This window comes from Fistularia commersonii, chromosome 12 (genome assembly GCF_037954325.1).
Source record: "Fistularia commersonii isolate RoL2024-O1a breed Wild chromosome 12, RoL_Fcom_v1.0, whole genome shotgun sequence".
Classification (NCBI taxonomy): Eukaryota; Metazoa; Chordata; class Actinopteri; order Syngnathiformes; family Fistulariidae; genus Fistularia; species Fistularia commersonii.
This window is the reverse complement of record NC_141295.1, coordinates 3,102,482-3,127,324: the sequence shown is the minus strand read 5'-3', so window position 1 is coordinate 3,127,324 and position 24,843 is coordinate 3,102,482. Positions and strand designations below refer to the sequence as shown.

The following is a 24,843-nucleotide window of genomic DNA, read 5'->3' as shown; positions in this document are numbered from 1 at the left end:
CCAGTGTAACAAAAACAAAGGCATCGCCAATGCTTTAATTCTTCCCTTTTGGAGTTCTGTGTGTGGCAGGGTCAAGTGAGCAGATCGCATACAGAATAGGTGAGCTTAAAAAGTTAGAGAGGTCAAAAATGTTTCTTTTGCCTTTTTGAAACATTTGTCGCCCGCGATCCACATTTACGGGCCTAGCATTGCTATGGAAGCGCACCCCTGCATGCAAACACGGAACACAAAAGAGATGCAAAACCAGTTTGGTGTGATTATGCAGACCGCCTAATGTGTCAACAGGTGGTCTCAGGTCCACGTCAGACCACCGGCCTCCTCCCTGAGACGACCAGTCATCCTGCGGCCTTCAAGGACTCATGTTGAGGTGTGTGTTCTAGTGTCATTGTAGGGAAAAAGTGCACAGTTCTGCATTTTCCTGAACAGACAATGGGATGCGTGTAACGAGAGCCGTGACCACGGACACGAAGCACGGAATCCATGTCTGGACACGCAAGCACCAGGCGGTCAGCGTATCCCGCCGGTTGTCCTTCACTCAGTCACTTTATAAAGGTCATAATAGTACTGATGGTGTTGTTATTATCGCCTGTTGTGACAGGGGCGGGTTTAGGGTCGGGGCAAGCGCTGATTGGACGTGACGTCACCCCCGAGTCACGGTGCTTCCGGTGTGTGTGCGCGCGCAGGCGCAGCGACCCCTCTCTTCTGATATTTTATTTACTCCCGAAACCCAAGATGGCTCCTGTGAATGTCTCGGTCCCATAGCAGATTGAGGATGCAAGTAGCGGCCGAAAAAACAACTTTTCCCCGACCGTCGCATCCCCTGGAATTCATTTTGTATGGTGCGGGGGAGGCCTTTACATCCGTGTAGGCACTGAGCAGCCGTCGGGGCTCCGCGAAACCTTCTTCAAGCCACCAATTTGGAGTACTTTCGCGAAGTAGCTCTTCTCCTCGCTGTCGCTGTCTGTCCGGAGCGAGGTTCAGGCAGGCGGGCAGCACATCCAAATGGCCGAACCGAGAAAAGTGCAATTTGTCACCCTCTCGGCCTTCGCGGCTGGGGCAGCCGCGGAATCGAGGAAACGGCGCCTGGAGGATGAGGCCGACTTCAACTTCGGTAGAGCCGGGGAAGTGGAGGCGGCGACCGGAGCAGGAGGTGCTGCCAGCAACGGTCGTTTAGGCAAAACCGGCGAAAGGGACAAGGTTGGAGCCGAGAAGAGGGCGACGGTGCGGCTGAACCTGTCCCTGTCGGAGCCTGACGATCGCTCCTCCGCCGAGTTTAATTACGGAGAACTCATCCAGAATCACCAGGTAGGTTAACTAACATAGCCGGGTAGGACGACACGGGAGCCGGAGTGAATTTTATCGCTCTTTCCGAGTGTTTGTGTGGACTTGTCTTGGCTAAACAACGGGGGGGAAGTGCACCTTGTCCTCCGGTGGACTAGCGTGGTTGAAAGTGACCATTAGTGCGACTCCACACAAAAGACAACCCCGGCTTTGGATACTTGTACCGCCGACGCTTTCCAACTTCAGCAGCTAGCTGACAGATCGTAGCATTTAAGCGAGGACCATCCTCTTCCCCTCGCACATGACGAGATAAAGCTTATCTCCTGCCGCTACCTGTGTGTCCCGAGCACACAGACTTGCCCAGCAACAGTCACACAGCCATTACAGCACTTGGAAATGCCACATGCAGTTTGGCCCGGTGGCTGCGGGTGATCGATGAGAGAGCATTGCTGATGGAGGGATCAGGACGTAGCTTGGGAAGCGAGGCAAATGTCAGTTGCAGGATCCAAAACACTTTGCTTCTGTGCACTTTTTTTTTTTTTTTTAAAACCATTCGGTTAGTGCCGTGAGTTAGGTTTTTAAAACGAGTGGGGAAAAGTTTGCAAACCTCACTGCGATCTAGTATTTCTTACATGCGTGTTTTTTTTTTTTTTTTTTTTCGTTATTTCAAATCTGTGTTTGTAATGAGTGGGATTCTCTTGCCTGCAGCAGAATGAAGCCAACGGAGTTTCAAATTCAATTCTGTTCAATATCCCCCTTTGATAAATCAACATTTCTAATCTTTGTTCCAGGTCAAGACTAAACCCCCAAGTCTGACTCCCGTCACCAATCCCAATGACCCCTTCAATGATGAGGAGAGAGAACGGCTCCAGGTGGAGGCCCTGGCCAAGAAGTTTGAGAATAAATATGTGAGTTGTTTCTTTAAGCTTCCTCTTGGAGTGTTGTCCGATCATATAAAGTCCAAATAATTTCCCAATGCCGGCCTTTCAAATCTGATTTGTTTTCAGGTTTTTCCCAAACAGGCAAATGTAACACTTTTTCTGTGTTTGTAACTTCAATATTACTAGTTTGTAAACATTAGAAGACATTTAAGCTATCGGGAAACACTTACAATTGAGAATGTAAATGTCATGCATATGTAAAGCTTTTTTTTTTTTCCTGATTTGAGTTTTCATGTAAATATACATAGCAGGCAATTTCATTCAGTCTTTTAAATGTGTGATTATGGGTTTTTAAGGCTAATATAAATCATGGAATATTTTCCTACACTCATTCATCATATGAGTACATTCAATACATCTTTTTTATGATGTAGGCTCGTATTTGTTTTCCAAATAGAAAGCATTGTCCTGAGATGCGTTTGAAAAGTAGATTTGTCAGCAGTTTCTGACATCCAACATCTGTCATGGACAAAAAGCTCCTCTGTCAGCCAAGACACATTTCCGGTACTTCTATTAATTCACTGGCTGATGTATATCTTTTATAACACTGAAGCAGTAAAAACAAGTTCAGCCTGTGCTTCAGCCTTGGTTCTCCCATGCCGCGTTGCATTTGCGTTTTCGGAAGAGAGGGAGCAGACAAATACATTGTCACCAGAGGAACCTTTCTCAACTTATGACCATCTTTTTATACACAAGGATTAGAATAAACTGCATTGAAGTCAAAATCTTATCATTGGATTGGAATTGCTTATATTTTCCAGGGCAACACAGGGAAGAAGAGGAAGGACAGAATGCAAGATTTGATCGATATAGGCTTCGGGTACGACGAGTCCGACCCCTTTATTGACAACTCAGAAGCCGTAAGTATCCTTCGCATCATTTCCTCTTAGATTTTATCTCGGAGACCCCTTCATTCATATCCAACATCTCACAATGACTCTTTTCAAACATCCCATATTGTCCCGTCTCCAAGCTTTGCTGTTCTTTGCCGTCTGTTGTACCGGCCATTATGTCGGTGCGTTTGGGTGAGCTGGACATTAGTCCTCCGTAGTTTAATATTTCATTCCCGAGATCTGTGTTTTGGCACAGTGGGTGGTAAAATGATAGACATTTGTTGTCTCTTACGACCAGCTTCACAGTACGATCTGAAATCTTCCGTGTTATTTCCGTGTGCTGTGTTGTCATCCACACGTGGTATTATGGTATCATTTTTCCATTTTCTTCTCGGCATTCATAGAACATCAGTGTAACTGATTTTAATATCGGCGTTTATGCTATTTGTATGGATCCTATACTATTATAGGATAGGTGTTTGTTTATGTGATACGATTGTGTCTTCCCCTCACTTTTATATTGTTAAATCCTGTTTGACCTTCTATTCTGCTTCAAAGTGCTCCCTAATATAAAAATGAATCATCTTTGGCCAGGAGAGATTGTTTTTTTCAGTGATTTTTATCTATTTATATATATATATATTTTTATATTTGATTTACCGGTATTTATTTTTGCTGCAGAAGTCTTTCATTTTCCCTGATCATCAGTAATACATGGCATGGGCTGCTCTGTGAGGGGTTAATAAAACATTATTATACGTTCAATGTGTTTTTGAAATCGGGCGACAGCATCTATATTTTGTTGTGTAAGAGGATTTATTATTTACTGCACTCCTGTAATCTCATGCAAGAAACCATTACTTTATTTTTTTCCTCAGTATGATGAGCTGGTGCCCGCCTCTCTGACCACAAAGCTGGGGGGATTTTACATCAACACGGGCACATTGCAGTTCAGAGCTGCCTCAGACTCTGAGGGAGAGGAGGACAAGGTGAGACTGACTGAACATGTACATCACACATTTATCCTGTTTTTTTTTTTTCTTTTTTCAAAACTCTTGAAAACAAAAAAAAAAAGCCCAGACCGTTATGTTTTTTTTCTAAAAAATGCATTTAAACCTATTTCTCTATCAGTATTTTGCAACATATATTTCTTTTACCTGATTACTATTTTAGTCCACATAACCTAGATGAAGGTAGACTTTACCGCATGTCCTCAGAGAGAAATATATTGGCTTTTGGACGGCATCCCCACCCGTCACAGCAGCTAGGTTGTCACTGAGAGTGTCCTGAAAAGGACCTTGAAAATAGTTTCTGGAAAAGACTAGGGGAACCTTGGAAGTCCTGCAATCAGATTAGAGAGTGATCTTGGTAGGTAGACTGAAGTGAAGTATCCGAAGTGTTAGAGAAAACAAGAAACGTCGACTCTGAAGCCAAACATTAAATGCCTTACGATTCCCTGTTATAGGAACTTTAGCGTTGAAAAACAAATCTTCCGCGGCAAGTATATATTGTCAATGATAATCATTGTATGTTTTATGTGTAACCAAGTTGTTGTGGCTTTAAAATGTATGTTAAAAATGTACAAGGTTAAGACTGTACACGACAATGGTAATTGGTAATATGGAGGCATATGGAGGCAAATATGTACATTTTTCATATTTATTTCTGTGTCACTTTTGAGATTGTCCAGCGTCTTGTCTTCTGAAGAGATTGTGGATGACAGGTCAGGAATCATTAATAACACAGGAGCACGAAAACAGGACATCCAATATGCAAACTGTGGAAGAGCGAGATCCGTTAAATCCGACAGGCGTCTCTGCTTGTGTTTCAGAAGCCGAACGAAGACATGGAGCAGGTTATCAAAAAGAGGAAAAAGAAGGAGGCCAATAACCTGGAAGAGAAGAACCTGAAGAAGAACAAAGTGCCGAAGCAAGGGTGGGTATCACTGTAGCGCAGTGTGCTGTCTTTATTTTTTCATTTGCCAATTAACAAAACTAAACCTCTTTTGTATTTGGAATTCTTAGATGTAAATAAATACAGAGACCAAACAGGTCATACGCCTAACTAAGTAAACCTGTTGCCAAGTCTCTTTCTGCATTCTTGTCAGGGGGCCACACATCTGCTCAGCAGCAGTCTAACTCTTAACCTCCCACTTCATCAAGAGAGCAATTAAGCCAGGCTCTTGAAAACACACCACATTATAAAATGTCAAAGATACACAGATGCCATTTGGAAAATGAACATGTTTCGCTTCCGGGCATAAAAGGACAGCTTTTGGACACCCGAGGATTCGTTGCCGACGGCGAATATGCGATGACGCATTTGTCTACTCTTTACCTCGCTAATAATCGGCCACCCTAGGTGTCATTATGCATCGCCTCTTTTGTGAAGACTCTCTCATTCATTTATCGTGAGGCAGGGATGCTGACGCTGACTTGCTCCTAGTTGCTGTGACAAGCCAGCCACCTTCTAGAAAACGCCGCATTATCCACGCTCAGATAGGCCAAATACTCTTACATGAAAACAACTTCCAAAAATAGCAGCAGCTATTGTGCCATTATGAAACTGATGATGTTATATATCTGAATGTGTGAGTGTGTGCGTGTCAGATCTTTCGACGCAGACTGCAGGTTAATCCCTTATAATCTTCCCGCATTTCCGAGGCGTCTTTTTCAGAAACCGTTGCCGCCTCCGTGTACCAGTGAAAAATGGCAGTTGTAGCCACGGTTTCACTCATTCTCTAGCTTTTGTTTTCAATCGTGCGTGTCGTCCTCTGTCTGGTGCTCGCTGAAAATTAGCCTCTCATAAATGCAGAAAGAAACAGATTTTCAGAGCAAGTAAAGTGCTGCAACTGAAAAGGCATTGAAACTGATGAACGGGCTATTTCTTAAGCAGCATCAGCTAGATAGTGCAAAAAATTATAAATGCATTTAATCAAATTAGTGCGCTATAATTGTTTCTTTACCTGTGATAAGCAACAAAAACAAATTTGTGTCAGATTTCATTTCAAAATTAATGGAGTACTTTCCAAACGCATTTTGACATTTGTTCAAAATTGAGTCGTTCAAAGTCGAGTTTATTTCTACAATTGGGGAATTGTGTCAGGGCATTATCTTACGTTGGTCCCTAGCATAACATGACTAAGACTGATGCAATTAGTGTTTGAAAAATGTTAAAAAAAAAAAATTAATCTAATTTGCCGAAGTGGACTGAAAAAAATTTGCTCGGGTATTGAAAATCAATTTCAGGTACACCACTTCTGGTACCTGGGAAATGTCTAGTATTTGAATTCAGTTTTTTCAGATACCTTCCCCGATTTAAAGCTTTTTTTTTTTTTCTTCCTGCAAGTTCTGTTCTGCTACTTTTTAGATGCCATGCATTGCATTTTTTTAGAGGAAATCAAGTGTATAAGCTGAGCACATTAGAGAAAGAAAGAAGTATCAACATGAAAAAAATCCCATAGCATCCAAATCACACTATAATATTCAATATCAACGTATTGCTTGGCTGAAAAGTGCTGCTCCTGTTATTCAACTGAAAGGAAAATACTCTGAAATTTGCATTTTGTATTTCCTCCATGGGAAATTTTCAGAGCTACCAGAGCTGACTTTTGTCCAATAGATGACAAGAGTTGTATGCCAACAGAGAAAAACATAGTGCATACTTCTGTTGATACCAGATTTAAAAGGACTTTTTTCAATATTTTTCACTGATTTTGCCCTGGTATTTAGAGGCTTCTCTATGACACAATAAACACTACGGTCCCGGGCCAGTGTGTCAACCCCCCCCCCCCCCCCCCCCCCAAATGAAATGTACTAATTTCCAGTTCAGTCTGACTTTTCTTTTTACACGTGTAGTACACACATTTACATTTTGCTTTTGTGCGTCTTCTCCTCCAACAGAGTGACCGCTGTCAACCTCCACCGACCAGAGAAGAAGAAAAGGAAGAAGCTGATGAAGGACTCTCTATATTTGGCCGCCATGCTCCGTCGCTTCACTCGGGAAAAGGAGGAGATGAGGAAACTAAATCCCAATGTCTCCCACCTGGGTCTGGCAGGCGGCGCCGTTGCCAAGCCCCAATCAGCCGACTCAAAAAACCATCTAATAGCCTCAAACCCCACCCAACCGCAAGGCAACGCAGCCGCCAGCGACCTCTCGCTGGCCGACCTCTCCTCAGACCCCGCCGTGATGTCGCTGCTGGGATCGGCCACTGAGAAGGAGCTTCAGGATCTCTTAGGCGACTTAGATTTCAGTGTGCTGGACACCGACCAGCACCATTCTGTGTCATCTGCCAGAGAAAATGGCATCCTGGGAGTCGGTGTCCCAGCGAATAAAGCCGGAGGAGGAGGAGGAGGAGGAGGAGGAGGAGGAGGAGGAGGCGGAGGCCAAGGGCAAGGCCCGGGGTCTTCCAGTGGACTTTTTTCTCCTCCTCCGCTGCCCGATGGACTACCTGCTCCTCTTATTAAACGCATAGAGGACCTGCGATCGGTGAGTCAGACGGAGTCCGTTTGTGGGTGGTTGCAATTACCCGCAAAGCCTCTTTTCTCAGGTTGAACAGACGTCAATTAGACAGCAGACTGTCTCAAAATGTTTTATTGTTAAGTCCTGTAAACAGCATGGCTTCCCAGCTCGACTCGACTGGTTTTTAATTTGGCCGAAACGGGAGAGCATTACTAGAGCCCTTCGACAAAGCACCTATATTCTACACTTTATATCCCAAAGCCACCCGAAACAGCGGCAGAGAAATCCTTTTTTTTTTTTTTTTTTTTTTTTTTTATTTCAAGATGTTGTAAAAAGTGAAGTGAGAAGGATGATGCAATTGAAGGATAGAGAGGTGAAAATGAAAAGACTGAAGGAGTCGAAGCGCTGTCATTTTTGGCCTCTGCCAACGGATACAGCTAGTTATTGAGCATTAGCTAAAGGCATTTGCTCGAAGCCATTAAATGCGAGAGCCCTGCAAAAGTAGTCTTGTCAAGGCAAGAGGAGCAGTGCCGGGTCCTCGGAGATATGAATTTGTTTGGTATGGAACAGTGTCGGAATGCTGACTCAAACCCTTTCTCTTCCACAGGCCTCGCGGCAGTTCGATCAGGAGGGCAGGAAGAAATTTTTCACACTGGACATGAATAATATTCTTCAAGAGTGAGTAGGACACCTTTTAAATCACCATCCTGCAAATCCCAGCTCACTCTCCTCTCCCTTTCAGTCTTTATCGCTCATTTTCAGCAATTTCCCTCGACGCCCCTCCCGTGTCAAGAGCTTTGTTTTCTCCCTTTCTCATTGTCTCCGTTAATGTAATGACATGCTGACTATTTCCACCACTTTCTCCTTAAACTTGACATATTTTCATCCCCGCCTCGTGGGTGTCTGTCTGTGTTTTTTTTTTCTACCATCTTCCCTTCCCCACCCGCCATCCACCACCACTTTGCTCTTCTGTCCCGTCTGTATTCCACAACCTTGACTCTCTTTCTCCGCCGTCAGTATTGAGCTGCAGGTCCAGGAGCAGCCTCCCCAGGTGCGCTCAGAAATCTACTCACACATGGAGGCGTTTGTGCCGTGTAACAAAGAAGCCCTCCTCAAACGGCTGAAGAAACTCAGCCTCAACATCCAGGTGAGTGAGATCCAGACAGAACCGAGAGAACCGCATAGCGGAACGATATCCTTTGAATCTCGTCCGCCGCGCATCTTTTCATCCGAGAATGCGTGAAACACGCTCCAGAGTATTCCGGTGCGAAACGATCCGCGTTTTCCCTCATTCGTAAAAGCGCGCGTTTCGTCGTCTTGAGCGTCTCACCTAGTAATCGCCTGTTTTGCAAAATTTCAAACGTTATTGTCAGTGCCCGTCTTTCTCAAGTGTCTGCTACTTCCCCAAGTACCCACGACTTCAGGATCCCCCGTGGCTCCACACCCGCTCATCTGTGAACACAAAAAGTAGCTGCTTATAACAGTACATGAGGGAAGCGGTGTTTACTTATAGCTGTGTGATGTCCCCTGGCGCTTAAGCTGCTTCTTTCAGCTCCCGCAGTCTAAAGTTTCTATACCGATCCTTTAGTTTGCACATTATTCCTGCCTTTTTTTTCGTCGCCAACTTCTCCGCTTCAGTTGTCGAGCGCAGGGTTTTCGGCGTAGGCGTGCGAGTTCACCGAGGGCCGCCACTGAGAACAGGCCTCTAAATGTCTTTTTTTTTTTTTTTTTTTCACGGACCATTAAAGAAGCATTGTTGACAAAATACATCAACATATTCCGCCCCTCACCGCGAACTTTTATCTCCTCTACTTCCCTCTCCTTATTTTCCTGTTCTGTCCTCCGCCTTTATGTTGTGCGTCTAATGCTCCCTGCCTCCTCTGCTCTGCGCTCGCTCTCCATCTCTTTCCTCGCTCCTTTTCTTTGTTTTCTCTCTTTACAGGATGACAGGTTGCGGACGCCGCTTCTGAAGCTGAAGCTGGCGGTGTGCAGCGTGATGCCGGAGCAGATAGCCAGATACAACATGGACTGTATGGCCAAGGTCGCGAAGTAAGGAGGTCCCCCTGATTTAAAATGGGGGGGGGGGGGAAGAGTGCTTTTCATTCTGGTATTTTGGAAATGTTTCCTATTTCAGTGGTGACAATAAGGCTTTTGTTTGCAGTTATCGAAGTTCATTACTGAAATCGTCAAACAAACAAAGGTCCATTTCAGTTTCAGCACCTCGGTCCTCTAGTTTTGCTACCATAATTAAGAATTTCAACATTCAATAAGACTCTAGAGACAGTGTATTATTTATTGATTTTATTGCATGTTTACTCTGTGTTTGAACTCCTTTTCTTGCTTCTTGCAGGCAGCAGTCAGAGGAGGGTGATAAGAACGGATCAGAGGAAGAGGATGAGGAGAAACCTGGGAAAAGGGTGATGGGACCTCGGAAGAAGTTCATTTGGGACGATAAGCTCAGGTGAGGAAACCGGGGAGGCGGTATAAAAATGTGCTAAAAGGAGAACTCTCATTTGTATCCCGGTTATTCTCAAAAACCGACAGTGCGCCTTATATTCCGAAGCGCCTTATATATGGATCAATATCGGTTCATTACGGCTACGGTAGTCAGGGAGCGTCGCCGAAGTAGCAGCGGTAAAAACGGTATAGGGGAATTCCAGTCCCACACCACTTTGTGTTTGTTATTAAAACCCCAAAATGGCACCTTTCAAGAGACACGCTTACGACGCAGAGTTCAAACTCAAGGCGATCAGCCGGGTAGTAGAATACGGGAGCAGCAGGGAGAGAATTCAACATAAATTAATCAATGGTGCGGAAGTGGAGGAAGCGACAAGATGACCTACGACGACTAAAGAAGACTAAACAGAGTTTCCGAGGGAACAAAGCGAGACGGCCACAGTTGGAGGACAAACCTGAACAGTGGGTTGTCGAACAGAGAGCGGCAAGTAGAAGCGTCTCTACAGTCGCTATTCGAATGAAGGCAAGAGCGCTAGCTAGCGACATGAACATCGGTGAATTTAGAGGCGGCCCTTCTCGGTGCTTTCGTTTTATGAAACGCTTTGAACTATGACAAACGGAGTCGGCAAAACATTGTTTTCAACGAAGGCGGCGCAAATACCGGTAAGAGCACTGACTTGTTTTGGGAGTGAACGGAGTTGTCAAAACGTTTGTTTGTGTTCTATCAATGAAGTTTGACTGACTGACCTATCTGACTGTTTTGTTGACATTCCCTTTAGCGCAGCTTCATCTAGTGGATGCATAACGCAACCCCAGCCGCTACTGTAGCTGCTATTCTATGCGCCTTATAATGCGGTGCGCCCTATATATGAAAACAGTTTTAAAACAGGCCATTCAATGAAGGTGCGCCTTATAATCCAATGCGCCTTATAGTGTGGAAAATACAGCATACATACATACATACATAGAAGCATTCACTCACTCATTCGGGGCAATTTTCCCACTTTTTTCCAATTAACCTGCTTCGTATTTTTGGACTGTGGGAGGAAACCAGAGAACCCGGAGAAAACTCACGTAGACAACATGCAAACTCCACACGGAGAGGTCTACTCGTGAGAAGCGCTAACCACTGCGCCGCCCCGCAGTTATAAGAAAACTTACAAATGCTTTTGCTGCCGCAATTGCATTAAGTCTGGAACATCAAATCCACTTATATGATGGAAGTATAAATAAGAGTTGACTTTATTAATTCTTCTACTAAATAATTTGGTAGCCGATCTTAATCCCCAGCTTTAATCCAGGAAAAAAAGATCTGATAATTTGTAGTTTTTGTCTTTATAGTTCCTGCTTATCTCCACTGACATTGTCCTGCTTGATAACTAAATGTTTCAGATCGATCGTCTACAGTTTCGGAGAAGGAGAGAAAATATGACCTGAAATGAGGATGAGATTATTTTCTGCTTATTTTCTGTCTCCCTCTCTTTGTTTCTATCACCTAAAACCCACAGCGGGAAAAAATATGTTTAGAGCCTTCACGGAGTAGGTTTAAATGGATTCGTTGACATTCGCTCGTACGCCTTTTGCTGTATACGTTCACCGTCGTCGTTTCACGGAGGGAAAAGGCAACACCTTCACGTCCTCGCGTCCTCAGTTTTCATGCACTTTGCACCGGTAGCTTGACTTCCATTTTAAAGTCGAAGTCGTGTTGAACAGTTTGTGCCCGGACAGGAACCTGCTGTGCAGCCTGGTGCGAGTGAAGCTGAGCTGCTACGAGATGGAGAGCCAGTGCTCTCTGTCGGTGGAGGACTACCTCAAGGCCTTCTTAGAGAATGAGGTCAAACCACTATGGCCCAAGGGCTGGATGCAGTCCAGGTCTGTTTCTGTGTGTGTGTGTGTGCATGTATTAGTGTGTGTCTGTGTCCTCATATAGGCCTTGTATGTAATTAAGGTTGAAGGAATTCCTTCTCGCTGTTAGGAAAATCACTGAGAATTCCTCAAGCAGAGACCGATACCTTTGTTTTATCAGGTTTGCCATTTATGCAGTCAGTAAATCCGTGATCATCTTACACTAATGCATTTCATACATCAATGTAGACCAGTAATTACCACAAATGAAAACACTTGTTTTTTTTTTTTTTTTTTTAAATGTTTAATTCAGCTTTACCGCCGCAGCTAAGTTCCTATTAATGAACAGGATCAATTTTCTGGCCACACTTTTATGTAAAGTGCGCACTTGCAAAGACAGCCATTACAAGCTCCACGCGTTTATCGAAAAAGACGATTCGATCCAATGTGGAAAACGTTAGGTTCGATTTACGGAACGCTTAAGACGCTCAAAAGGGGGCTGTTTTTCAAAACTTTCAGTTTCACTTAAACGAACACCAGGTTAATCCCGAAGCCGATGTTTCTGTGCCCTATTTTTTGGTTCTGCTTGTTTTACCATAACAAGCGGCTGATCCTGTATAAGTCTATCAATTTGTAACTTTTTTTTTGGTAAGTTTAGAATTTCCAGATTTGGTATATTTTTCTAAAACCTTGATGCTCAAACTGGTTCTTGAACCTCTAACAAAGATCACCGCCTGAAATAGAAAAAAAAAAAGGAAAGTTGAGAAATAAGCCTTTCTCTCAGGAGCCCGATCTTTTTCTCCCCTTATTATCTCAGATCTGTCGTGATTTATTAGATATAGCTGGATAATTCTCGTTCCACGATAGCAATGTTCTCATGACTGCAGTAAGCGGTGTTATTAAAAAAAAAAAAAAAAAAAAAAAGCGTGAAGAATTGCGTGAGAAATGTAACCGGACTTTAATCCGGCTTTCCTCGTCCTCCAGCACTAACACTGTCTCCTCTCCTCAGGATTCTGTTCAAGGAGAGTCTTGCTGTTCACGGTCACCTCACTGGAAACCTGTAAGTATTTACCTCACATACTTCTTCTGCTTTTTTGGCTCTGCAATAGAGGTTGAGTGCAGAATGTCAATCAAAAAAAAAAAAAAAAAAAAAAAAGGCTAAATGTTTACCGCCGTTTCTCTGCACAGAGTCAAGAGGAGAATGGTGCCCGGACCCAAGGCCAAAGCCAAGGTGAGCGACGGCTCGGAAAGGCGTCTCTCCCTTTTTTTGTCCGTCTAATGTCATTACGTCATGAATTTAAGAATGCAAGAAACTGTCTCCTGTCGTCGTTAATACATCTCGGCTTCTTGTGTCGTATTTTGACGCTGCCCGAGGACAGAATCCCCTTCTTCAAACCGAAAAAAAGCTCAAAATATACCGCTCAAAATAAATAAAGGGAACACTTGAACAACACAATGTAACTCCAAGTCAATCACACTTGTGTGAAATCATAGTGTCCACTCAGGAAGCAACACGGATTCATTTTGACTTGTTTTAAGGACATTACATCAAAGTTGGATCCGCCTGGAGTTTGTTTTTACACTTTAATTTGGAGTGTGATTCCTAATCCAGACCTCCATGGGTTGATACAATTGATTTCCATTGATCGTTTTTGTGTGATTTTGTTGTCAGCACATTCAACTGTGTAAAGAGCAAAGTATTTCATAAGAATATTTCATTCATTTAGATCTAGGATGTGTTTTTTAAGTGTTCCCTTTATTTTTTGGAGCAGTGTATATGTCAAAACTTTTGTCTTTTAATTTATTTCCAGCATGTTTAATTCGGTGTATGAATGTTAATTTCCGGTAAAAGTAGCATTTTTGACATTTTCTTTTCTTTATTTGGCCATTTAAGTCTTCCATCAACTATGACTGATAAGGTCCCAGGTGAATATTTAAGTGTTACAATTAAAAGCAGAACTATTTTCTGTTTTAAAAATAATCCCTCTATTTTTTTGAGCAGTGTATATGTCAAAACTTTTGTCTTTTAATTTATTTCCAGCATGTTTAATTCGGTGTATGAATGTTAATTTCCGGTAAAAGTAGCATTTTTGACATTTTCTTTTCTTTATTTGGCCATTTAAGTCTTCCATCAACTATGACTGATAAGGTCCCAGGTGAATATTTAAGTGTTACAATTAAAAGCAGAACTATTTTCTGTTTAAAAATAATCCCTCTATTTTTTGGAGCGGTGTATATCTCGCCATTTTTTCAGCGTCTCCGCGTATCATGGAACCCCTCTCTTGTAAATCCTTTCGTCTGGTTCTTTCTTTAGGAGGGTCTGTGGATCCACAAACCCCCCGTCAGCGTGACCTCCGCGTCGTCTCTGTCCACTTCCACATCCGCGCCGACCTCAAACCGCCAGCCTCCCCCCTCCTCCCCGTCAGAGCCCATCTGCCTGTCGGACTCTCTGGACGAGGACCTGACCGCTCCCTCCCTGGACTCCATCTCCCACGCTCTGGCCCTCCTCAGCAACGCGTCCAAGGGCATCGGCCCCTCCGACAGCCCCCTGTCGCCTCCGCCTTTACAAATCCCGACCTCCTCTCCTCCCCCGGTCGCCCCCCACTACCCGTCTGCCTCTCAGCTCCCCGCTTTGGTCACATCCGCGACGCAGCAACATTCCCTGTCTAAAGTGATGACGGCCGCCGGGAACCCGCCGCCGACGACGATGCAACCGAGCTCCTCTTCTACCTCCTCTTCCTCGTCTCCCGCCGCGTCCTCCATGGTGCGCGTGCAGGCCGCCGGCCTGTCGCTGGCCTCCAGGACCGCCGACGGCTCCTACGGCTTGATCAAGGGATCGGCCGCTCTGAGCCAAACCCAGAATCAGAGACACGTTACCATGGCGACGTCGAATCACAGGCCGAGCTCCATAATGGGCGGGAGCGGCAAGATGCGCCCGCACCCTTCCCCGTCGCCTCCGAAGCAACGCCCTCCCTCCACCGCGTCTCCTCTGTTGCCCCCCCATCAGAAGGGCTTCGTCACCCCGGCGGGGATTCTGGGAACGATGGGAGCCCCCCAGGGGCCGGCGAAGAGCGCCGCCAAATCCGGCGGCGGCGGCGGCGGCGGCGGCGGCAGCAGCAACGGCGGCGGCGGCGTCAACCCTTCTTCTTCCCCTTCCTCCCAATCCCGTTCCAACTCTACCTCCCACCCGGGCCTGCAGTCCTTCTGCCCTCCCTCTCCGGTTTCCTCCTCGCCGTCCCCCACCTCTCAAACCACACACTCCCCGCAAAGCAAATCTCACACCCACCACTCCCAGCCCAACTTCATCACGCCCATGCAGGCCACCCTCACCAAGTCCCCCCACAGCAGCAACTCCTCGCCCATCATAAAGCTGACCCCGCGCCCCCCGGCGCCGACGCCGCCCCCGTCTTCTTCCCCCTCGCCGTCGTCCTCGCCGTCGCACCCGCTCCCCCATCAGATGATCCCCGGTCAGCAGCAGCAGCAGCAGCAGCACCAGTACTCGCCCAAAACCCCCAAAACCTTCCGCCCGCCGTTCAGCGTGTCGGGCGGCGTGCAGGTGAAGCCGACGCAGGGGGCTTGCGGCTTCGCCGGAGCTCAGAAGTCTCCGTCGACCATGAGCAACAGCGGCAACGGCTCCAACAGCAACAGCAAGGGGGGGGTCGCCGCCGCCGCCGCCGCCGCCTCCTGCAGCCTCTCAGACAAAACCACCCTGTCTTCCGCCTCGGCCAATCACGGGCAGAGGCAGAGGGTTATAGCGGGGGCCAACCAGAACTCCAAGGCGGGGAACGGTTGGGCGGCTTCAGGAACTTTGGCCACGTCCTCCACAACGTCACACCTCTCAAAGGTGCGGGAACGCCTCAAAGCGAAAGGTGCCGACGAAAAGCCAAAACCGACCGCACGTCTCTTGTTTTTCCCCCCGCTGCAGGTGTCAACAGCAGGCACCCCTATTCTGGGCACCTCCTCCGCTCTTCCTCTAGGATTTGGGATGTTGGGGGGTTTGGTGCCCGTGTCGCTGCCCTTCCAGTTCCCGCCGTTGCTCAATTTCAGCCCTCCTGGAGCGCCGGGGGCCGCCGGCATGGGCTCCTCCTCCAGCTCCAACTCAGGATACCCCCTAGCACAGAGTGACCTAATGGGTGAGTATGTTGGAAGGAAGGATAAAACGTAATATTTAATTTTGCATCTTTCTAAACTGGGGGAAAAAAAAAAAAAAATCACTGTACTGAAGTACTGCGCAGAGGTTTAACACACATATTTCACCAAAACATTTCCAGTTCGATTGGGAAAAAATCCAGTTCTGGTACGCCGGAGACTTCCTCCGGGGTTCTGAAGAAAAAAAAAAAACAACTTATTCCGACGCCCGAATCATCATCATCATCGAAAATAGCAATCGAGCGGATGAAAGCGAGTCCGAAGCTTTAAAACAATGTTTTTCCTCGTGCTGAAATCTCTCTGAAAGCGGAAAAATGAAATGTTTGATTTCAGCATCACAGTCCCAGCGATGGAAGGGACCTCCTTTCACTTAGATGTTTTTTTACAAAACAAGGCTTCCACACAATTTCAGTCCATTTTCACACAATCCTAGCCAGTTGAAAACATCTAAAAAAAAAAAAAAAAAAAAAATCCGGATACTCTCTAGTATTTTTCGGGGTGTTATTTCATGCTGATGTTCTTGTTAATATTTTGTTAATGTCTGGCAAAAGCGGTAATTACGATATCAAAATGAAGGGAGGCTCTTGAAGAAAACAAAACAAACCCAAAAAAAAACAAGAGTATATCAGTTTTATCTCTTTTTTTTTCGCGGCCTCCTTTGAAAATATGTCAGCGGGAGAGCAAAGATGTTGCCCGGCTGCTGGGACTCCTGCCGAGGTGTGTGTGCTGCCTCCAGAGGGTGCGCAAGACCAAACAATGTCATTCGAACACTTTTTTAACTTCGCCCAACCCGAGGTGTGTTTTTCCTCAGTTTGGATCGATTTAATTAGAAACAAAACGTCGAACCAAATTCCAAGCCGTAAAAATTGTTTCCCCCAAAGTGTCCAAATCTCCTGCTCAGTACTCCGGTGTTTGGCTTTACTTATTTATTTTTTCAATTTAAAAAAAAAAAAAAACAAAGTTCTTCTTTGTACTAAAGACCTTTATAGCCTTGACTTGTTACTTAGACACTTTATAGTTTTATTTGTATTTTTTATTTTTATTTGTATAAAAATATGAAATACAATAAAATGTATTTTATTTGTAAATAATAAATGTATTTTATTTGTAAATATTTTTTTTTTATACTGTTTATACAATTTCCGACTATTAGTTATTATTGATGTATTTTACTTGAAACTCTGGCACAGCAATTTCCTTCGGGATAAATAAAGTTGTTCTTATCCCCTTAAAAAAAAAAACATCTCCCTCTGAAAGGCAATACTGTACTACAATTTGTAATTACCATTTAAAAATTCAATTTAAAAAAAACAAAACAAAGTTCTTTGTACTTAAGACCTTTATAGCCTTGACTTGTTACTTAGACACTTTATAGTTTTATTTGTATTTTTTACCCCCCCCCCCCTTTTTTTTTTAATAGTGTTTATACAGTTTCCTACTATTAGTTATTCTTGATATATTTTACTTGAAACTCTGGCACAACAATTATCTTTGGGATAAATAAAGTTGTTCTTATCCTTAAAAAAAAACATCTCCCTCTGAAAGACAATACTGTACTACAATTTGTAATTACCATTTAAAAATTCAATTTAAAAAAAAAAAAAACAAAGTTCTTCTTTGTACTTAAGACCTTTATAGCCTTGACTTGTTACTTAGACACTTTATAGTTTTATTTGTATTTTTTACCCCCCCCCCCTTTTTTTTAATACTGTTTATACAATTTCCTACTATTAGTTATTCTTGATATATTTTACTTGAAACTCTGGCACAACAATTTCCTTCGGGATAAATAAAGTTGTTCTTATCCCCTTAAAAAAAAACATCTCCCTCTGAAAGACAATACTACAATTTATAATTACCATTTAAAAATTGAAGAATTCGTTTTCAGTTAAATTTTCCCACACGTGTATCTGCCTCTAACCGGTCCGGCCGCATTGAACTCCCTTCTGCTTGATGAAGTAGCAGTTTACATGTTTTTTGTGTGTGTGTGTGTGTGTGTGTGCATGTCACTAACACGTTTCGATACACACTTTATATGTTCTCATTTTCCCCCCCCCCCCTTCGTTCGGATCCGTCTCTCCACCTTTTCGCGCTCCTACTTTACTTCCGCCCCCTCCTCCTCGTCCATAATCATACCTTTTTGTCGTCGTCGTCCTCATCTGTCCATCCCCTCCCTCCGTCTCTCCTCAGATCTGTATAAGAGTCTCCAGTCAGGGTCGCAGGCTGCCCTACCTCCTCACTTGCAGCTTGCTTTCTCAGGTAATCCGTTCTCGTCGTCCTGTCCGACCCTCCCCATCCGTCTTTGTCGTCACCTGCGCCGCCCCCGTTCGCTCGGGAAGTTTGGCGTCAGTCAACGCACAGGAAACACACCTGGGCTTTAAGCATCTGGGAGCGGCAGCTGGACCGTACAAGTTAAAGCCTTCGTTGAGGGGAAACAAAGTGTGAATAGAAGCGTCCGGTTGAAAGAATGCAACCGAATTCTTGCCGTCATTTATTTCTCTTTCGTAATAGCCTTTTCCTTACGCCGATTTCACGTGCTGTTGAGCAGAGAATTTATCTTTAACCCTCGTGCGATCTTAGAATTGTGTCCTACGGGTCAAAAATGACCCGTCGTGGTGTGCAGCCCACATGGAAACATAAACAAAAAAAAGAAGTATGGCTTTTTCTAATTATGGGGTCTCTTTAGGAAAAGTCATGAAATTTCAAGCTGGAAAAAAATAGGTTAAGGTGTTTTTTCTACAGCTAAACATGGTAGTGGGTCACTTTTGACCCGCAAGACAACACAAGGGTTAAATGATTAAATGAACTGATGAATTGAATTCTGTTTTCTATTTTACTTTGTTTTGGGCTGAATTTGGGGAAAACGTATTGACGTTTTTAAGCCTTTTCCAAATTTTGGGGGGTTATTTAGCAGACTTTCCCTACATTTCTGATTGAGATTATATCGCGAGTCTTTTTCTTCGTAGTTTATTTACTCGAGGAATTTTCCCCCGCAATTTATGTGAAGTTTGGAATCCACCAGACCCGAATTCAAATCGTACTTAAAATGAGTAGATTTTAACCCTTGTGTTGTCTTGCGGGTCAAAAGTGACCCACTACCATGTTTAGCTGTAGAAAAAACACCTTAACCTATTTTTTTCCAGCTTAAAATCTTATGACTTTTCCTAAAGAGACCCCATAATTAGAAAAAGCCATACTTCTTTTTTTGTTTATGTTTCCATGTGGGCTGTACACCACTAGGGTACAAAGAGGGGAGTAAACGCAATTTTAAGATCGCACGAGGGTCAATGGATTTTCTACTCGTCATTTTCCCCAATTGTCGCTCAGCCGATCCGGGACTTTTGCGGCGTTTTCCTTCTTTAGTCGAACCCGTCCGGATATCCTCACTTTCATCGAGGTCACCCGATCAATAAGTGTCCGTAAATGCCGACGCGGCTGAATTAGGACGGCAGTTAAACCGTATTAATGGCACGGTAAGTCACGGGTCTTGCATTTTCTCTCGGGCAGATGCGAACCAAAGCCAGGGTGGAGACGTGAAGAGGAAATCCCACTGACCAATAACTGCGCGGGGAGGCTGACGCCACGGCGTCCCGGACGCGCCCACCAATAGGAATCTTCACCTTGACTGACTTGACATGGAGATGTGGTATGAGGGGGCAGGACTCCAGTGCTTCTTTTAAAACGGACCTAAAGCAGAATCGTCACTGAAGAATTAGCCGAACTGTATTTTCTAATTAATCGGGTATTGAGAACAAGAGGTTGCGGATGATGAGAACACTTTTTCTTTTTTCCTTTTTTTTTTTTTTTTTTTTCTCGTCAACATGTTTACATATGACCGACCTTGATCACTGTGGAGTGAGTGTGAGCGAGGCAGTGGTACAGATGAGAGTAGCGCGACGCTACGTAATATAATTTGTATTTAAGCAGATGTGGAGTAACAGGACTCTGTTCTTTCAGTACAAAAAAGAAAAAAAGAAAAAAAGAAAAATAGATTGAGTAATTTTTATTTTTCTGTCTTTTGTCTCAGATGTGGGAATCGTCGTGTCCGTAGAATTTTATTGTTGGTCACCTCTGCTCCCACTAATGACTGTTAAGTAGTAGCTTAAATCGATATTGATAAATTATTTGTAATTTACACAGGGACAAAAACATGTTGGTGTGTGTGTGCGTGTTCCAAGAGGTTGAGCTGAATGTGTATGTACAGAAAAAGAAACACAATATACTGTTAATCTCTTTCCAGATAATTCTGTATGAATGGGTATTTCCCCCCCATTTCACAATGAGGAGTCTAAGCCCGAGGGCCCTCTCTCGCTCAGTGTGTTTTGGTGCTGTTTAATCACACTGGACCTTTTCTGGGAAAACAACAAACAAACAAACAAACAAAAAAAAAAAAAAAGGCTTGAAATTGTTTTGGGCTCCGGAGAGGCGCCCCCTGTGAGAGAGGGGAGAAACGTCGAGATTGTAGCCTACTTGAATTTCCTTTTTTTTTTTTTTTTCAAGATTTTTTTTTTTTTTTGTTTTCAAGATTTTTTTTTTCGAGATTTTTTTTTTCTATTTACTTTCTCTGCTTATTGACTCAAACCAACTTAATATAACACAACGCCTTAGTTTGTATTGAAAAAAAAGTATGAAAAAGATCTATGCAGGACTGTATAACGCTCAATGCAAAAGTGCAAGTCGTTGCTTGGCTTTCAACTTCTACTCAACTTGTCAGTGCATTTCTGGAGGTGTGAATGTTTGTAGACCCCCCCGACCCCCCCGGACCCCGGTCTTAGAGATTCCTTCCCTCCATTGAATACCTCTGTTAACAAGAAACTGTTCTTCCTTGAGTCTCTCTCGCTGGCCTCCTGACTAGACCCCCCCCCGATCCTCCACCTAATTCCCCCGTTGTGTACGAGTGAGTGGCCGGCCGCACCGAGAACGATGCCAAAGATTGTTCCGTAGCTCTCTTGGATGGGGTGCGCCAGTCGAAGCGTGATTCTTTTTACATTTGACCCAAAATGTAAAACCAATGAGTGTCAACAAGTGTCGGGAGATGTCATCGTGAAGTCATGTGACCGGAGCAGCGGGTGACATAAACCGTGTGGGAGGATTAAAAACAATTGACATTTCGTGGTTACTTAATTTGGTCTTTTGTAGATTATTTTTGTGTGTCAAATAAGAAATTAAAAACAAGTTGGTTTTCATAATGACTGCGGTGATCCTGTGTGCGTCTGCTCTTTCTCTCTTGTTATACTTCATCACTAACAAATAGAAATTCTGTGCTTTCCTCCAGCCCATCAGCTCCTACACAGTGAGGAAAATATTAAAGGGTGGCCTGGAAAAAACTAAATAATAAAATGATATTTAACTTGATATCTGATTTTTTTTTTTTTAATAGCCAGATATCCTCAGCGCTCAGTTTTTTTTGAGAATTCTTTCCGATAATTTCCGATTGTTTTTATTCACAAATTGACTTGTTAAAGTCCGAAGTAAATGCTATTGGTAGAGTTACAATTCCTGTTAAAAAATATAGACATTGGCTCAGCCAGCCAGCGCTGGCGTTTTAGAAAGTCTGTGTTACTCCGTTAGTTTTGTACCCGTACACTGAAACGTAAACAGCAGGATACATCTTAACGCGAGGAAAAATACCCTCCGTAAAATTAGCAAGGTGGACGAGGCCTCACAAACCAACCGGAGCAGTGTCACAGCTACAATGAATTCTTTATTTATTTTTTTTGTTTTGTTTACAAAAACAAACATATTACTGTCTAGAAATATCGGTATACAAGAAATAACAATGGGGGTATTTTGCAGTAAAATGCCTGGTTGTCAACAGCCAGATGAGTAATAATAAAAAGACAAATGAGTAGTAACTACCTGTGGATGTTAAAGCTTCCAACCAAATGAAATCCTAAGCGTCAGCTCCAAAAATAACGTCAGAATGGTTAGAGGGGAGAACATCTTTATTTTGGGAAGTTTGGTTCTCGCGCGGCTTTCAACAATCGTGTAATACTGACTTAGAACCAAACACTTGTAGCTAGGAGCTGATAATGAACAATAGAAGTACACGTCAGATATGATATGAAGCACAGCAAAATGCACAAGAAAAAAAAAAAATTAAAGAGTAAGTGTATCACATCTTCTCTTTGTACCGGTTTGGATCTGTCGAGTTCATGTTATTAACGAAATCCTTGTCCACTTTATGTTCTTATTTAGTGTCTAAGGCACTTTTAAAGAAACATACTGTTAAGTTTTGAAAGTCGGGAGGGTTCTTCCACCGACCACTGTCTTACAAACAGGTTGTTTTTTTTTTAACCACACCAGTGGTCCTTCGGCTGCTGTGCTTCAAGCAGAGCCTTCGTTCGGAGTGCTAAAATACTTTCGGCGGAATTTCTAAGGAATGGAGAGGGTGGAAGAGAAGCAAGTGACTTGCAAATACAAGTGCTTCATGCAGTCTTTTTTTTTTTTTTTTTATGTCACACAATCCAAGCGGTCCCGGTAGGTCCATCTTCTTCATATATTCAGGAGTCTGAAGGAGGAAGACCAGGTGACCTTTGAGAGGAAAACACTGGAATTTCAAAGTGTCTCAAAGATTCATTCATTCATTCACATCTGGGTTAATTCTAGTACCATCTGTTGAATTTTTTTTTTTTGTAATTGGGGGGGAAAAAAAATAAACCCGTGTTCAGGTGAGATTGCTGTTGTACATGGCAAGAAAACAAAATAAAATATAAAATAAGAGGTAACGGCAAAACAAACTTGGTTCATGTTGCACAAACACATTCTCTAGGAATCATTGGGTCACAACCTCCCATTTGAATTTCAGGACTTGTTTCATCGTACATTATGAGCAACATGGGACCCAAAGCAGAAGGTAAAATGTAGTGACTTCCTGATCAAACCGCATTCTTGCGGCTGCCACTTTAGTGTCATATGAAATACAAAAGCCAAAATATCACCGTAGTGCTTCCAGTAACTTTTTTCAAAAATTTGCCTTAATATTTCCAGTTTAAAATACACTGCGTTTCCATTTGTTTTCCAGCATCGTTTGCGGCTCGGATGTATTTTTCAGGGCAAAACATACAAAACCCTCCCTGCTCTTGTTCTCAGTGGCTGAACCTCGGTTTAAAACTCCAGTTATAATAAAAGGGTTGAGAAGAAGCAACAGAAATAAAACAACTTTTGTTTTCTTCTTCTTCTTCTTCTTCTTCACAGTAAATATGATTTAGAGTCCCTGTACGTTTTTTTTTTTTTTTTTTTTTTCTATTCCCGAGATGTTAGCCGTTGCTGCGGTTTGTTCCAGTCGGGACCCAACAGGAGAAGGGCTTTAGCTTTACGGGGATGAGAACTGGAAAGAGGGTGGAACGGGGGGCGGGAATGGGTAACTTAAAACATCTGTAACGCCGTCAGAGTGAGAGAAACAACCGCATAGCCCCACATTCCGCTGTCCTCCTGTGGATTAAAAGCACTTTGTACCTACAGAATGCATTGTTGGTCAACAAAAAATAAAATGAATGGAAGCTGAGCAAAATTCAGGCCTGATGGGAGGAGGGTGTCGGGGACGCCGGGACTAGCGGTTTACCGGAGAGGTGTATACAGTATGTCCGTTCGCCTGGAGCACGTCGGGGGAGGGCGGTGGAGTTTCCCTGCCGAAAAAAAGCGCTCCGCTTGGACCGAGAAGCGTCCCGCTCCGGTCGTCTGTCCCGGTCGGTGGTGTGTGGGGTGGGGAGTGGAGAGCGGGTGTGTGGGGGGGAAAAGCAAAGGGTGGGACGGGGCCGTCGTTTATTCGGCGTTGGCTTGCGTCTCGTTGTAGTCGCCGGTGCGGCTGTCGGCGTCGTCGTCCGAGAGGTCGACGGAGGCGCCGTCCAGATTGAGGTTGCGGCGGCCCGATCGGCCGGACGAGAAGCTGCTGACGGGGCCGCCGCGCCTGCCGGGAGGAAAACAAATACACCCTGAAGTCCGTGTGGCGTCGAGATGTCGCTTTCCAAGCAAACGATACCGTTCGCTGCCTCTAAAAATGAACATTACGTTATCATGGATTTTGCTAACAACTCCCTTCAGAACTAAAACGTACAGTCAGCGAAACGGGAAGGTTCCAGCTTCCTGTGAAAATAATTCAAGTCGGTTTGCCGACAAACGCTTCGACGTTTTTTTTTTTTTTTTTTGAAACAAGCTGAATTAGTGAGTTGTGGAGCTTCTACGAAAATGCGATTTATTACAGAAAACATCTCGGGACATAAAGAAAAGGCTTCTGTCATCGGGCGTGTTGAGCCGCATTTTGTAATAAACGTCCAAAATGTACTCACTTTTTCATTTCATTTTGTAATAAAGCCGCATTTTGTAATAAATTTTGCCGCGTTATGTGATAAGTTATTACATTTTGAGAAGATTATTACAAAATGCACTTGCAACTTTGTTATTCTCTAGGAAATGTAATAACATGGAATTTCTAGAATATTCTCTGTTAATGCAACCTTTGACTAGTGTACTGATAGTAATTGCTAAGTACTGCTACTAGGCTAATACAGTGATACTAATAATAGGCCTAGCTTTTACAAATACTTTTCAGTAAAATAAAATACAATTAACAAACTTATGCTTTAGAATTGTTATTACACAATGCACCATGTTATTACATTTCCTAGAAAATAAAAAAGTGCATTTTGTAATAATCTTCTCAATATGTAACTTATTACATAATGCGGCAAAATTTATTACAAAACGCGTCGGGGCAGTTGATTACAAAATGCGGCTTTATCACAAAATGCGGCTGTATTACAAAATGAAATGAAAAAGTGAGTACATTTTGGACGTTTATTACAAAATGCGGCGTCCCGACGCCTCCTTTTGTTTTTCCGTCGGATACGAGCGGCGTCTTTTCGCTTCCTGCTCTC

The 24,843-nt window shown here is 43.7% G+C and overlaps 2 protein-coding genes across 2 annotated transcripts in view; one reads left to right on the top strand and one right to left on the bottom strand.

Moving 5' to 3' along the window:
- The first annotated feature begins 742 nt into the window (after window positions 1-742).
- LOC147228137 (uncharacterized) lies at window positions 743-21,165 on the top strand. The gene is made up of 17 exons (XM_086156371.1): window positions 743-1,305; window positions 2,073-2,189; window positions 2,984-3,082; window positions 3,934-4,044; window positions 4,887-4,990; window positions 6,958-7,543; window positions 8,124-8,194; window positions 8,534-8,663; window positions 9,459-9,565; window positions 9,867-9,977; window positions 11,702-11,845; window positions 12,828-12,878; window positions 13,007-13,049; window positions 14,133-15,662; window positions 15,744-15,951; window positions 18,158-18,226; window positions 19,475-21,165. The coding sequence occupies exons 1-17, from the start codon at window positions 1,003-1,005 to the stop codon at window positions 19,519-19,521; spliced, it is 3,831 nt and encodes a 1,276-aa protein (XP_086012497.1). The 5' UTR covers window positions 743-1,002; the 3' UTR covers window positions 19,522-21,165.
- Window positions 20,446-24,843, bottom strand: part of LOC147228136 (myosin-10) — a 69,274-nt gene continuing 64,876 nt past the window's right edge. The window contains exon 44 of the mRNA XM_086156370.1: window positions 20,446-23,876. Within this exon, the coding sequence (XP_086012496.1) occupies window positions 23,732-23,876 (145 nt within the window). The 3' untranslated portion in view covers window positions 20,446-23,731. The remainder of the gene's footprint in view (window positions 23,877-24,843) is intronic.

Excerpts from the sequence above, each read along its gene's own strand:
- LOC147228137 (XM_086156371.1), top strand. The coding sequence starts at position 1,003 with ATGGCCGAACCGAGAAAAGTGCAATTTGTCACCCTCTCGGCCTTCGCG. Across the intron at positions 3,083-3,933 it reads TTATTGACAACTCAGAAGCC|TATGATGAGCTGGTGCCCGC; the intron begins GTAAGTATCCTT and ends TTTTTTCCTCAG. Across the intron at positions 7,544-8,123 it reads GCATAGAGGACCTGCGATCG|GCCTCGCGGCAGTTCGATCA; the intron begins GTGAGTCAGACG and ends TCTCTTCCACAG.